Genomic DNA, 12,173 nt, shown 5'->3' on the forward strand with positions numbered 1-12,173 from the left:
TATTGTAGTTTCTACAAGTATCTTTTTATGTGCATTGATATAGAATAGATTAGAAATTAAAAAATAGTTGAAAAAAACTAGAATAGAGGTTTTTTTTTACCAATCATGGTCACCCACAACACAAATACTACAAGCTTAATTTTTGAACACTACGAGGACATTATCCTCAAAGTGAACTGGTTCTAGGACTAGTTGTAACACACGTATATTCTGAACTTATCTCCTATTTCTGCATTCATAAAACGTGGGCGACAGTTTTGATGTCCTTGATCATTGCATTGAACTTCATTTAATGTTGATCAGCGCTGAGATTATTTCCACGATTGAATTTCTCTATTTTATACCATTTTCTGCCGTTTGTCGCTTTTTGCGCGTCTGAATCGTGCATTCTATAATTGGGTTTGCAATGCACATAGTAGGATATCAATTGGCGTATATTTTGTGTTGAATACCGACGACCGAATATAATTTTTAACGAGGTCAATACAATTCTAACGCGTTTTTTTTAAAAAATGGTTTGCAATTTACAGCGTTGATTATCATAAAATCCGACCTGTTATCGTCGAAGAGCTATGCAAGTGAATAAGTAATAACAATGAAGTTGAACTTGTTGTAATGGCGACCTAACAACAACCATGACATGATGCCTACTTGTTCATGTTCATATTTACAAAGTGTTTGACCTTTGCTCCAAACAGCATACGACGGTCATGATGATTTGGGACATGCCCTCTACCACTGATTAACAATGTAATTATGTAATCCCTAACGAAACATTCAATAAAAATCTCCAATGAAATTAATGAAGACAAGTTTGCCAGAAGATGAGCTTCGGTAATTTGACGCAAAGATGGTTGAAGGTCATTTGAAGGTCATACATATCTTGTTAGTCTTATAAAGTTGTTATTATACTAAATTATAGAGTGTATATGTGAAACAGTGACAAATTTGTAACCCAGAAACGATTCTCAGAGAACAGTTTAATTTAATTGTTGTTATTTATTATCAGCAAAAATCACCAATTTACAGTATAATAATTGTAAGGGTTCTCGCGCCCACTGTGATTCAGCCCGGTTTGTACCTCAAATATCAAAGGACCGTGTCCACAAACTTGTACGGCCATCTGTAAAATAAACATACACATGTTGAAAAATGTTATATTTATGACATGTATTTGCCGTAAAATTGTTTAGGCATATAAAAAACTTAGATTTTCTCAACAAATATTTTTGAAATTTGTTTGTGTTCAAAATTTAAGAAAAAAAAAAGATGTTTGCATACATCCAAACAACCAGGAAATAAAACCAATAATTACACTTTCATGTTAAATATTGAAATCTGATTTGTTTAGATGCAGTTGGTAATCCGTTCTATTACCCTCAGCGTTAGCAACACACTTTGCAACGGGTAACACTATATAAATAGTGCCTGTTTAGGAGGGTAAGAGTTGAAATTGACACCGCGAGAAAGCTATTGTCAACCGACGCGAAGCGGAGGTTGACAATGGTTTTCGAGGGGTGTCAATTTCAACTCTTATCCTCCTAAACAGGCACTATTTATTTTATTATACTGAATGTCTTAATTTTACAGAAAACTTTTCTACTTTTAAATATAAATGACGTGAATTCTTTGGCGAACCGTACGCGCATAGTTTACGCGCATGTAACAATTCGTTGTGTTACCCGTTGCTAAGTGTGTTGCTAACGCTGAGGGTAATAGAACGGATTATCAACTGCGTATAAACCAATCAGATTTCAGTATTTAACATGAAAGTATAATAAAACGAATTGTTACATGCGCGTGAGTTATGCGCGTACGGTTCGCCGTAGAATTCACTTCATTTCTATATAAAAGCAGTTAAATTTTCTTTAAAAATAAGACATTCAGTATAATAAAATAATTAGTGCCTGTTTAGAGGGTAACTATTGAAATTGACACCCCTCAAAAAAACCATTGTCAACCTCCGCTTCGCATCGGTTGACAATGGCTTTCTCGGGGTGTCAATTTCAACAGTTACCCTCCCAAACAGGCACTATTTATATAATGGTCCTCTTTAGTTAATACTCTTATGACGCATAAGCTCTGTTTTTATTTTATTTTTTGTGTAACGCACAAATACCCCCGGTATTATTTTTATTTACTTCCAATTGTCCAATCTACTATTTTTGAAACTAGACTAATGCGGGTATAAAAATGTGAAAGTCTAAAACTAGTTAAGATATTTGGTTGTGTATGCAAAATGATTCGATACTTGTACTGTAAGAGCCAAACCATCGGACCAAACGTTTGTTCCAACCACAAATTTAACCCCCTATACAGTCAATTCTAAACACAAGGATTATATATATATATATATACATGTATAATAGTGACCTTGAATCCGTTCGGTGTACAGTTGATAAACACGCCGGACAGGGAGGACCCGTCCATAGAGTACATTCCAAACAGAAAGGTGGCTATTGGGGTATACTTCGGGATTCTGTCACAGTTCTGCATTACCTGCATAATTCAAAGAGGTTCAAATTATGAAGCTGTTAAACCGATCAATTAGAGTATCATTACCTTTTATTTAAGGATGTGGTTCAGAATCATAATTAGGGACGTTTGATCAAAAGTATATACGTGTTTTTAATATATATACACTATCCAAAACATATTCAGTTTCACATCATCTTCAAAAAAGATATACCAACTTTTTGATACAGTAAGGCGCTATATTGCAACAAACCAATAATGGAGGCAAGAGCTATCTAGTGCGTGATTATTACATACGCTTAACAAAGTTTATTTAAAAATGAAATAAAGCACTCTCACACTAATAGTAACAAGAGACTGTGTATAGATACGATGAACATGTATTAATTACTAACATTATATCCACTCTTCCAGGTTGCTGGGGAGTCTGCGTGGCACGTGTTCAGGACGAGCGCTTCTGATTGGCTGTGGGTTCCATCCGTACACAATCCAGCTCGGGGGTTCAGAACAGTGTTACCGATAGCAACGGCTTGCACAAATTCTAGACCGTTACACACATGCGCTGCAAAAAGATATTTAAAACCATAACCTTATATTGTTCGATCAATAATCTAGACTGGTCTTAGGAAAAAGTAATCTCGGCGCTGATCCACATTAAATACACGAAAGCGAAAAAAGTTCAATGCAATGACATAGGAGTCGGAACCGGCGGTGCTGGGGGGGGGGGGGGGGGGGGGGGGGGGGCTTAGCCCCCCCCCCCCCCAGTTTGTTTGCTAAGTTAGACCTAACCAGAATAGAGGGTTCAGCCCCCCCCCCCCCCCCCCCCGACTTTTTTTTTGCAGGAAACATAATTGTTCCGTAATGTACGTTTGAAAGATTAAGAAGTTGGAGTCAAAGGCATACTAGGTTTATCCCCCCCCCCCCCCCACGGATTAGGATTTTCATGATTTTGGGAATTAGGTTTTTTTCTTTCAATATGAGGATCAGTCTGCCCCCCCCCCCCCCTTTCGATTTGCTTCCGACGCCAGTGCTAGTGATTACCGTTCAATGACACAGTCTTATATAGAGTATTCTGTTAAACAACTGATAGCAATTCTTTAAATCGCAATGCGGAAATTCTTACGGACGTTGAGCGGCGGTAGTGTGGTTGTTACCGGCGGTTTGGTGGTTGTTACTGGCGGTTTGGTGGTTATAGTGGTGGTTGTGGTGGTGTGATGAACTGCGTGGGTAGTGGGCGGTGCATGGGTCGGAACAGTGGTTTTACCAAGATGCGACAGACCAAGCTTCCCTTAGCGAGAGACATTCCATTAAATTATTCATTAACACTGTTCTAGCAGTTTGTATAATTAAATTCAATTGAAAATAATCCACGCACTTTTTCAAGAGAATTACGCAAATTGTTATTGGCATTGGTTTTGTATGAAACAACGAATAAAATTGTTAGAAATGAACATTTACCTTCAACAAAGTAAACAATGTCAAGTACGCATGCGTCATTCAGATCAACCATTTCCTTCACTAAATGCTCCACTAAACAATATACACGTAACAAAGAAATAAGTATTTCATTCTTAGGACAAAAATGAAGAGAAACAAACAAACATGCCTCCTTTCTTATACACATCCCAAAAATAAAAAAATAGAAATTAGAAACGATATTGAATTCCACCCAAACTCCCCCACCTCAATTAAAACACCTCTTTCGAATAAAAATAAAAGAAGGAACAAGAAAACAAAGCAAAAAAACCCCAAAACATCCAAAAACATTATGCAATTCTAACCCAAAACATCCAAAAACATTATGCAATTCTAATGTCTGAACAAAATACCCACAGTTGTGGGGATAAAAGATGATTATCATAAAATGCATGATAACTTTTCCCGTAAAAAGTAATTGCATTTTTTTCATACTGATAGAATGTCTACTTACACTCTTTAGTGAGATGTTCTATCTCATGTTGACTGTGGCTTCTTTTCCCAAATACTATTAAATACAACCAAGTAAAACAATTTTTCAACAAAAAATACATGCTTTTATGAAAAATTGGTCAAAATTGTCATGGGGGATTGTCACGATTTTTTTCCTTCAAATTTTGACTTTTACTATTTGCAATGCATAACGTATTGAGAGCAGCCTGTTAAAATGTTATTGGTACTTATCAAGTTACATGTAAAACGAGATATGGGGGCTCATAATTCTTTGTTATTTTATAAAAACAAGGCTCGTGTCAAATTTTGGTCTACATTTACAAGTAGTTTGCTTAATAGTAAATCTAATAATTAAAACAAAATAAGAAGTGAAAACGTGACCAACCAAGTTCAGATACTGGCGATCTTTTAAACAAGCTGTTTATTTCACTATAATTAAACTTTTTTTTAATAACGTCACAGTAATTCTTACTCCGACTGCTAGGTCATTTTACTAGATCGCATAGATTTCTGTCTTGTCATATATTTTAAAAAATGATATATTTCAAAAAAAAACCGACGCATTATTATTTAGAAAAGTTAAAGTTGATCTAAGCAAGAGTCAACGAAATAATACGTTTTGCATGGTTGTCGTATTAATTATGACATGAATTTCTTCAGCCAAACAAACAAAGCGTTACAACCAGAATTGAATTATAACCCTATCAATTCTATAGCTATTGTATATATTTCTATATAATACAACTTATGTTAACAAAAAACACGGGCTTTGTTTACATAACAAAGAAATGTGAACTATGTATCTCGCTTATAACTTGGTAACCTTTTTTGACTGGTCATTTAAAAATCGACAGTTGCATGTCAGTATTTCAAAATTAAAAAAAAAATATTCGAAAAAAAAAAATCATGACCAAACACCTTAAAACACTGTTAGAAATTACTCCATTATATTACAATGTATTACAAATGTATGTAAAAATGATGTTATATTCTGAAACAGTATTTAAAATGCTTCGATGATACCGTGTAAATAATGTAATCATGATACTTAGTCTATGTAAATATTGTAACGATGATACCTGCACCATGTAAATAAAAGTACATGTGACAATGCTTATTTAAATAATAAAATGCGTTCTTTGGTGGTTCATGCGGGATATGAAGGTGGTGACATTACAAATAAGCCACGTTGGCGGATTATGTAATTTTTTTCTGGAATGATTGCTACCTTTATAACCCGCATGAATCAGCAAAGAAAGCATTCTATCTATACTACTATATTAAAAATAGACGAATTTTGGGGCTTTAATACCGAGAAACCAGAAGAGTACTATCTTTGGTTTTATATATTTTAAACATCATTGGTACTTGAAGATTACCAATTTGTTTTTATTTTTTTCTCAATCAAGCTTCGCTAATTATTAATCAACGAAAATTCCTTTAAAAAATCCGGATATCATCTGGACATTTTGGATTTTACAATCTTGTGCATGCGCATTACATTCACGCTAAATCGCGGGAGGCTCTTTAGTTTATGTTTCCACAATATCACATTTGCATGGATAAACTCAAAAACTATATTACAAATACGTGTAAATTTTCATTGAAAATTTGTCATATAATTATTCTGTTCATCAAAGGAAATATGGGAGATAACTCTAACTCAGTGCATTTAATATAAAAAATCCCTAGAGTTTCGAATGTCAACATCGTGTTTAAGTTGAATTCTTCATTAATAATGAATTAAATTTTTAGATGAAATGTATTTACAGCCTAAAAATGGTTAGTTATGAATAATTTGACGGTTATTTTCAACGCAGCTTCATTAATTTTATCCAAAGTCGTTTCGGAGCGATTCTGCAATTTTTTGCTACATTACACAATGTGAGGCATTTTAACTGTAAAGAAGGCCTGTCCCGAGACACAGTTAGATGGGTGCGTCTTTTTACCCTAATGAACCCCAATGATACCCCAATGAACTTTGAAATACCCAAATGATACTAAGTATGTTCATAATTGATACACTAAATGAATTTTATGTACCAACATGTTACACAAATGAATGAAATTTCAACTATTCGGCGTTTTTTCACCGACTGATTTCCCAGTGAACCTATTGTTATCCCAATCAAATTTCGTTGTTATCTCACGAACCACAATAAACTTGAAATGAGCTCTGTGCAATGATTCATTCACCAATGAATTTTAATTTTCCAAATGATACAGAAATAAATCTCATTGATACAAGAATGTACCTGTACTTAATGAACAATTAACCCCAACCAGACCCTGAATAACATTAACTTACCACTGATACCGTATTTTAGCTGTAATGATACCATTGTAAGCCCCAGTGATACTTTGATGAACCCCAACAATACCTAGACATTATTTAAAAGCCCACCCCATCCCCTAAACAAAGTTTTGTTGTTTTTTTTTTGGGGGGGGGGGAGGAGAGGGAGGGTTATAGGAATTATCTTGTCCATAAGTCTGTCTGTGCAAAATTTGTGTCTGGTCAATACTTATACTTATGGAGAAACACTGAACGTTCTCTAATGACCTGAGTGTGTGACATGAACTTGCCCCAAGTTCATTAGGAAGAGGTAGCGCGATGACGACATGGTACGATGGCGATAACGCGATGATGCGATAGTGATGACGCGATGGTGCGTTAGCGATAACGCGATGGTGCAATAATGATAACGCGATAGTGCGATAGCGATGACGCGATATTGATGACGCGATGGTGCAATAATCGCTTAATCGTCATCGCACAATCGTCATTGCATTATCTCGTCATCGCACTATCGACCCCAAACTTATCATTAGGGATCATTGAGGTTCATTGTGGTATCATTGGGGTTCATTGGGGTATCATTGGGGTATTATTGGGGTTCATTGGGGTATCATTGGGGTTCATTGTGGTAAAAAGACGCACCGCAGTTAGATTATTCTTACTAAGCAGAGTGTAGTAAAATCAGAACCATTTTAACAAGACCTTGGACTTTCGATAGGACATAACTATTTATTTCTTGCGTCAAAACAAGTTTAAATGACGCTGGTTTCAACTGAAATATACACAGATTGCATAGTCTTAGCTCAAAAGCCAGACAAATCTTGTTGATTTCACAGAGCCTTGGCTGAGTGGCCAGCGATGAAATAGACAGGCCTACGTCACATGCTGTTTGACACAACTACCTAAAGTCCAAGCTCTTGTTAAAATAGTTCTAATAGCATTATTGTAGGCTTAAAGCTTGGTTATGAATATCAACAATAGGTTGTGTCAATGTATCTATTTGGTAAATGTCCGATATCATAATTATGCAATGTCAACCCGTGCACGCACGGGTCAAAGTCTAGTTGTCTATAAATATTTACATCTATCTTTTAACAAATTGATAAAATACAAATACGTTATCATGATACTAAATGTATACTTAAACAATAAAATGCTTTCTTTGGTGATTTAATCGGGACATGAAGGTAGCAACATTATGTACAGAAAAAATACATAAGCCGCATAGCGGGTTAGGAAAATTTTTGTGCAATGAGCGCTACCTTCATAACCCGAATGAATCATCAAAGAAATTATTTTATTGTTTATCTTTCTTTTAACTAATTAATAAATTGATAATGAAAAGTAAGTAAAATTCACTAAATTACTGTTAACGTACATAAGTACGTTAGCTAAAAGAAACAGCCAAATCGTCTCTTGTGAGACTCTGAGTCTGAAATTGTCATGATTATTTCGTGCAGTCCGTGAATTTTCTTCGGTCGCTGTAGGTTTCGACCGATCGATAAACGGGGCTTGTGAATTTCAGTCCTGTCAGTTTCTTGTCGGTTTCAGCCGCTGTAGATTTCGACCATCGATAAATGTGGTGTGTATATTTCAGTCTGGCTATTTCTATAGAGCTATGAGTTAACTATTTATAATTAAGTTTCCGTAAGAAATTGAGGGAATAATACTTCAAGTTGGTGGATGTAAATATTTCGTTATATATGGCGCTAACGCTGGTTATGTATTTTTCTGCAATCTAGCCACCGAATGAATCAACCAAAGAAATCATTTTATTGTTTATTTAAATGATATTATGTAGATAATGCAATGATGATACTATGTAGACAATAAAATGGCGATACTTAATGAATAATATTATGATTTGATTGTGCAAAGAATAAGATAAGTAAAGAATGCAATAACGATTCTATGTAAAGAATTTAACGATGATGATTAAATGAAAACATTGCAATGATTATGTACATAATGTGTTAAGGATACTCACTAGTAGATGTGTGGTGGTGGTGTGGGGGTTTGTGGTGTTCGTGGTGGTGGTGCTCTTGCTGTAATACCTCGTAATGCCTCCCAAGATCGACAATGTACATATCAGGGTAGATGTAATGCTCCAGAACTGAACTCATAAAACTCGTGTTTTTTTACTTTCTACATTGTTAAGTTAAATTTGTATTCAATAAAAAACAAGCAAACAAAAACAAAACAAAACAAAACAAAAATAAACAGTAAAAAACCAAAACAAATCAATAAACAAAATGGAAAACAAAACGTAAAAATATTTAAATATAAATAATTTTAATCGAATTTCGAAGAAAAATATTATTTCAAAACATACAAACCATGTTTAAGCAGCTCTTGGTTATGGTGATGCTTAAAATAATCGTCTATTTTGTGTATTATTTCTGTAAAACACGCAATAATCTTTATAAAAGTATTAATGAAATCTTTAGGTCTAGCGGGAAAGAAAACTAGGAAAATCGATAAATAAATGTATCGAATGAATTTTCGGATATTGTATAAACGATAAACTGTATATTAATGCATTTACATGTACGTATCTTTCGTTTATCTGTTTCATTTCTTCAATTGAATAACATAGTGAAAATGAGAAATTTGGCCCCCATATAATACATGTCGCATGTTTTTTCACACAAGTATATCATTTTATCAAATTAATGTCATTTAAAAAAAAATTACAAATTTCAGATAGTTTGAACAAGACTTGAGATCCTCCTGTCATATAAACTTACCATTTTTCTTGTGGTCATTGTCACACAATTCCCCATATGCAGCAGCTGGAAACGTGTACATGATAAAATTCAATGATAAAAATGAATTAGATTTTATTTTATGTTAAACGATAGTTTTTGAGCTTCGAGAACCACAGAATGAAATAACTTTTCGGACAGTTTGCTAAGATAATTTACAACAAAAAAAAATCCGCATTTTTAATCATAATTTTATTTTGATTAATTAAAACAAACAAGTTTGATTTTCAGCTCAACGCTTTATTTAAAAAATGTCCTTAATTTGTACATCATTAACATAATTTTGTTTAATATCACTGTCATTATCTTATAAACAGTCACTGATTTAAACTAACAATTGAATTCTTTGAAGGTAAGAAAAGGACACATTGTGAAATTAAATATGGATGGAAAAATATCTTAAGAATATTAATCAGTATTTAATAAGGGCCAAACAGGCATTTCAACGTTGAAACAACGTTGTTTCAACGTCAGGCAGCAACGTTGTTTCATCGTTGAAATATGGTTGCATTTTTAAAAAGTTCAAACAACATTGAAAAATATAACGTTGCTTCAACGTCAAAAATCGACACTTTTGTATAAAGTCTTTTGTTGAAATGTTCAACTTTTCAAATATATATATATATATATATATATATATATATATATATATATATATATATATATATATATATATAGTAGGTTGCGTCTAAGTAGAAAAGTTGTTGATGTCTTAAACGTTGAAAATAAGTCTTGAACGTGGAACCAACGTTGAGATTATTTGGTTTGGGTTTTAACATTGAAACCTAAAGCTTGATTCAACATTGAATAATAGCTGATCAACGTTGCAATTTCAATTCAACCATTCCTTAACGTTGAAAAAACGTTGCGTGCCTATTGGGAGGTTTTACAATAGCATTTGTTCATAAAATGCGTTTCAAAAATTGGGATTTACATGTAAGATATTGTAAAATTGATATGAAAACTTCTGTTAATCAAATTAAACCGTGACCCAGAAGTACATAAAGTGGCAATAGAAGAAGGGTCGTCTTTTGGCAAACTGATATACAAATGTACAGATACATGTATATATAATGTACATTTGTGTAGATCAGTACTAAAAACATGTACGGGCAGTGGATTGGTTGATATTGCATTTATCGCTCGCTCGGGAACCACCCCCATAGTATCGTAGTGTTTGATCTACATGTACATGTCGGTCACTATATTACGTCGAATTGTCAATAGGACGGCACCTTTAGGAAGATAAGATGAAATCTGAGAGGTCCTTGAACCGATAAGTCAAACGCGTGGATTGTAATTTGTTATACCTTAGTGTGCACCTAATAAAGGGTGTTTGAGTCTTTGATGGAAAAAAATGCGCGATTTTTAAAGATAGGGAAAGCAATTTTATCTTTAAAGGGAAGAGGTATTTCTTCAATATTTCAGCCATAGTTTTGAAAGATAGCAAATTAAAAGCAAATTTATCTTAATGGGGAGGAGATATTTTTTAATATTTCAATCAGGAGTGTATTGACTTCATCGTATTACAAGTCACGCAAACCTTCATTCGACAATCTAAGTACTAAAATTACATCTATACATGTATATATCATAAAACAAAACCTTTTTATGAATAATAACCATATCATTTTCATGGCTTTCACATTTACACGTACTTTAATTTTGGTCATTGATTAATTGTCTAATAAAGCGTTTCTAAAAGTTGTAAAAGTGTAATAGGTATAAATTCATCATTTAAATCTCATTTATCATCCATATCATTTATCCAAATATTCATAATAACTCACCAGTTATATATACATTATTATTATTATTATGATAATTTTATTTATATACATCCATAAAAAAGCAATGTTTTATTGCAACCTTTGGAACCAAATGCAAAAAAGACATATCATTTGATGATCTTTCACAACGGTAATAACCAAGCATCGACCTTATCACTGAATCGACCAATCATTACAAAAAATCTATTCTTAATATCGTCTTATTGTCCGTAAAATTTAGTTATAGATCTATAGTTATCAAAGTTATAACTATAATATATAGCTTATTCAAGATCAAAAATGTCATGACAAAATATAAGCCATGGATTTGATAAGCAAGTTTTGAGATGTGCACATCTCAGAGAATTTCTTGTGAAATAAGAGTTTTATAAATTCTTTTCGGTAATATTTGACACTGTCTTAAAGACTTGAACATTTCTAGTGACATAACTTATAAAATTAAATGTACAAGTTCAAATACTTGCCAATACATAACACAAAGATGCACCATGGTCCCATTTTGACAAGTTATGATGTCTAAGTGATAAGACTAGGCACTAGTTGAATTATTCCGATTTTCGGACAAAGAGTAAAATCTTATCAAGTTTGGAAACCTGTCACGTTTTGTGCATTTAAAAGGGCGCATATCGTACATGTATTTTGTTGTAAGAATTATGCCTACCAACATGCAAGAAATCCATAACCGGCGTTGTTAAGAATATTTACAAACCAATTAATATAATTATCTAATCAAAAAAGGGTTTGAAATCAATGTATACACTTGTCATACGAGTTATACACGAAAAATCACCTTTTCATTGAATATAAAAAAAAGCATGCATACAAGTAATCTGCAATACATAGAGTGCAATTACGAGTAAAATGATAATAATTTATCGCAAAAAAAAAAAACCAACACGGTTTACAGTTTATTCAACA

General features: G+C 33.3%; 1 protein-coding gene across 1 annotated transcript; it reads right to left on the reverse strand.

Annotated features, from left to right (window-relative positions):
- Window positions 1-979: 979 nt before the first annotated feature.
- Window positions 980-11,806, reverse strand: LOC128156556 (uncharacterized). The gene is made up of 10 exons (XM_052818734.1): window positions 11,720-11,806; window positions 9,448-9,492; window positions 9,037-9,099; window positions 8,688-8,813; window positions 4,406-4,459; window positions 3,934-4,005; window positions 3,599-3,763; window positions 2,871-3,037; window positions 2,374-2,499; window positions 980-1,123 (listed from the first exon to the last, which is right to left on the reverse strand). The coding sequence occupies exons 1-10, from the start codon at window positions 11,751-11,753 to the stop codon at window positions 1,016-1,018; spliced, it is 960 nt and encodes a 319-aa protein (XP_052674694.1). The 5' UTR covers window positions 11,754-11,806; the 3' UTR covers window positions 980-1,015.
- Between the last annotated feature and the right edge of the window lie 367 nt (window positions 11,807-12,173).

The sequence above is a fragment of the Crassostrea angulata genome, chromosome 1, assembly GCF_025612915.1.
Source record: "Crassostrea angulata isolate pt1a10 chromosome 1, ASM2561291v2, whole genome shotgun sequence".
Taxonomy (NCBI): Eukaryota; Metazoa; Mollusca; class Bivalvia; order Ostreida; family Ostreidae; genus Magallana; species Magallana angulata.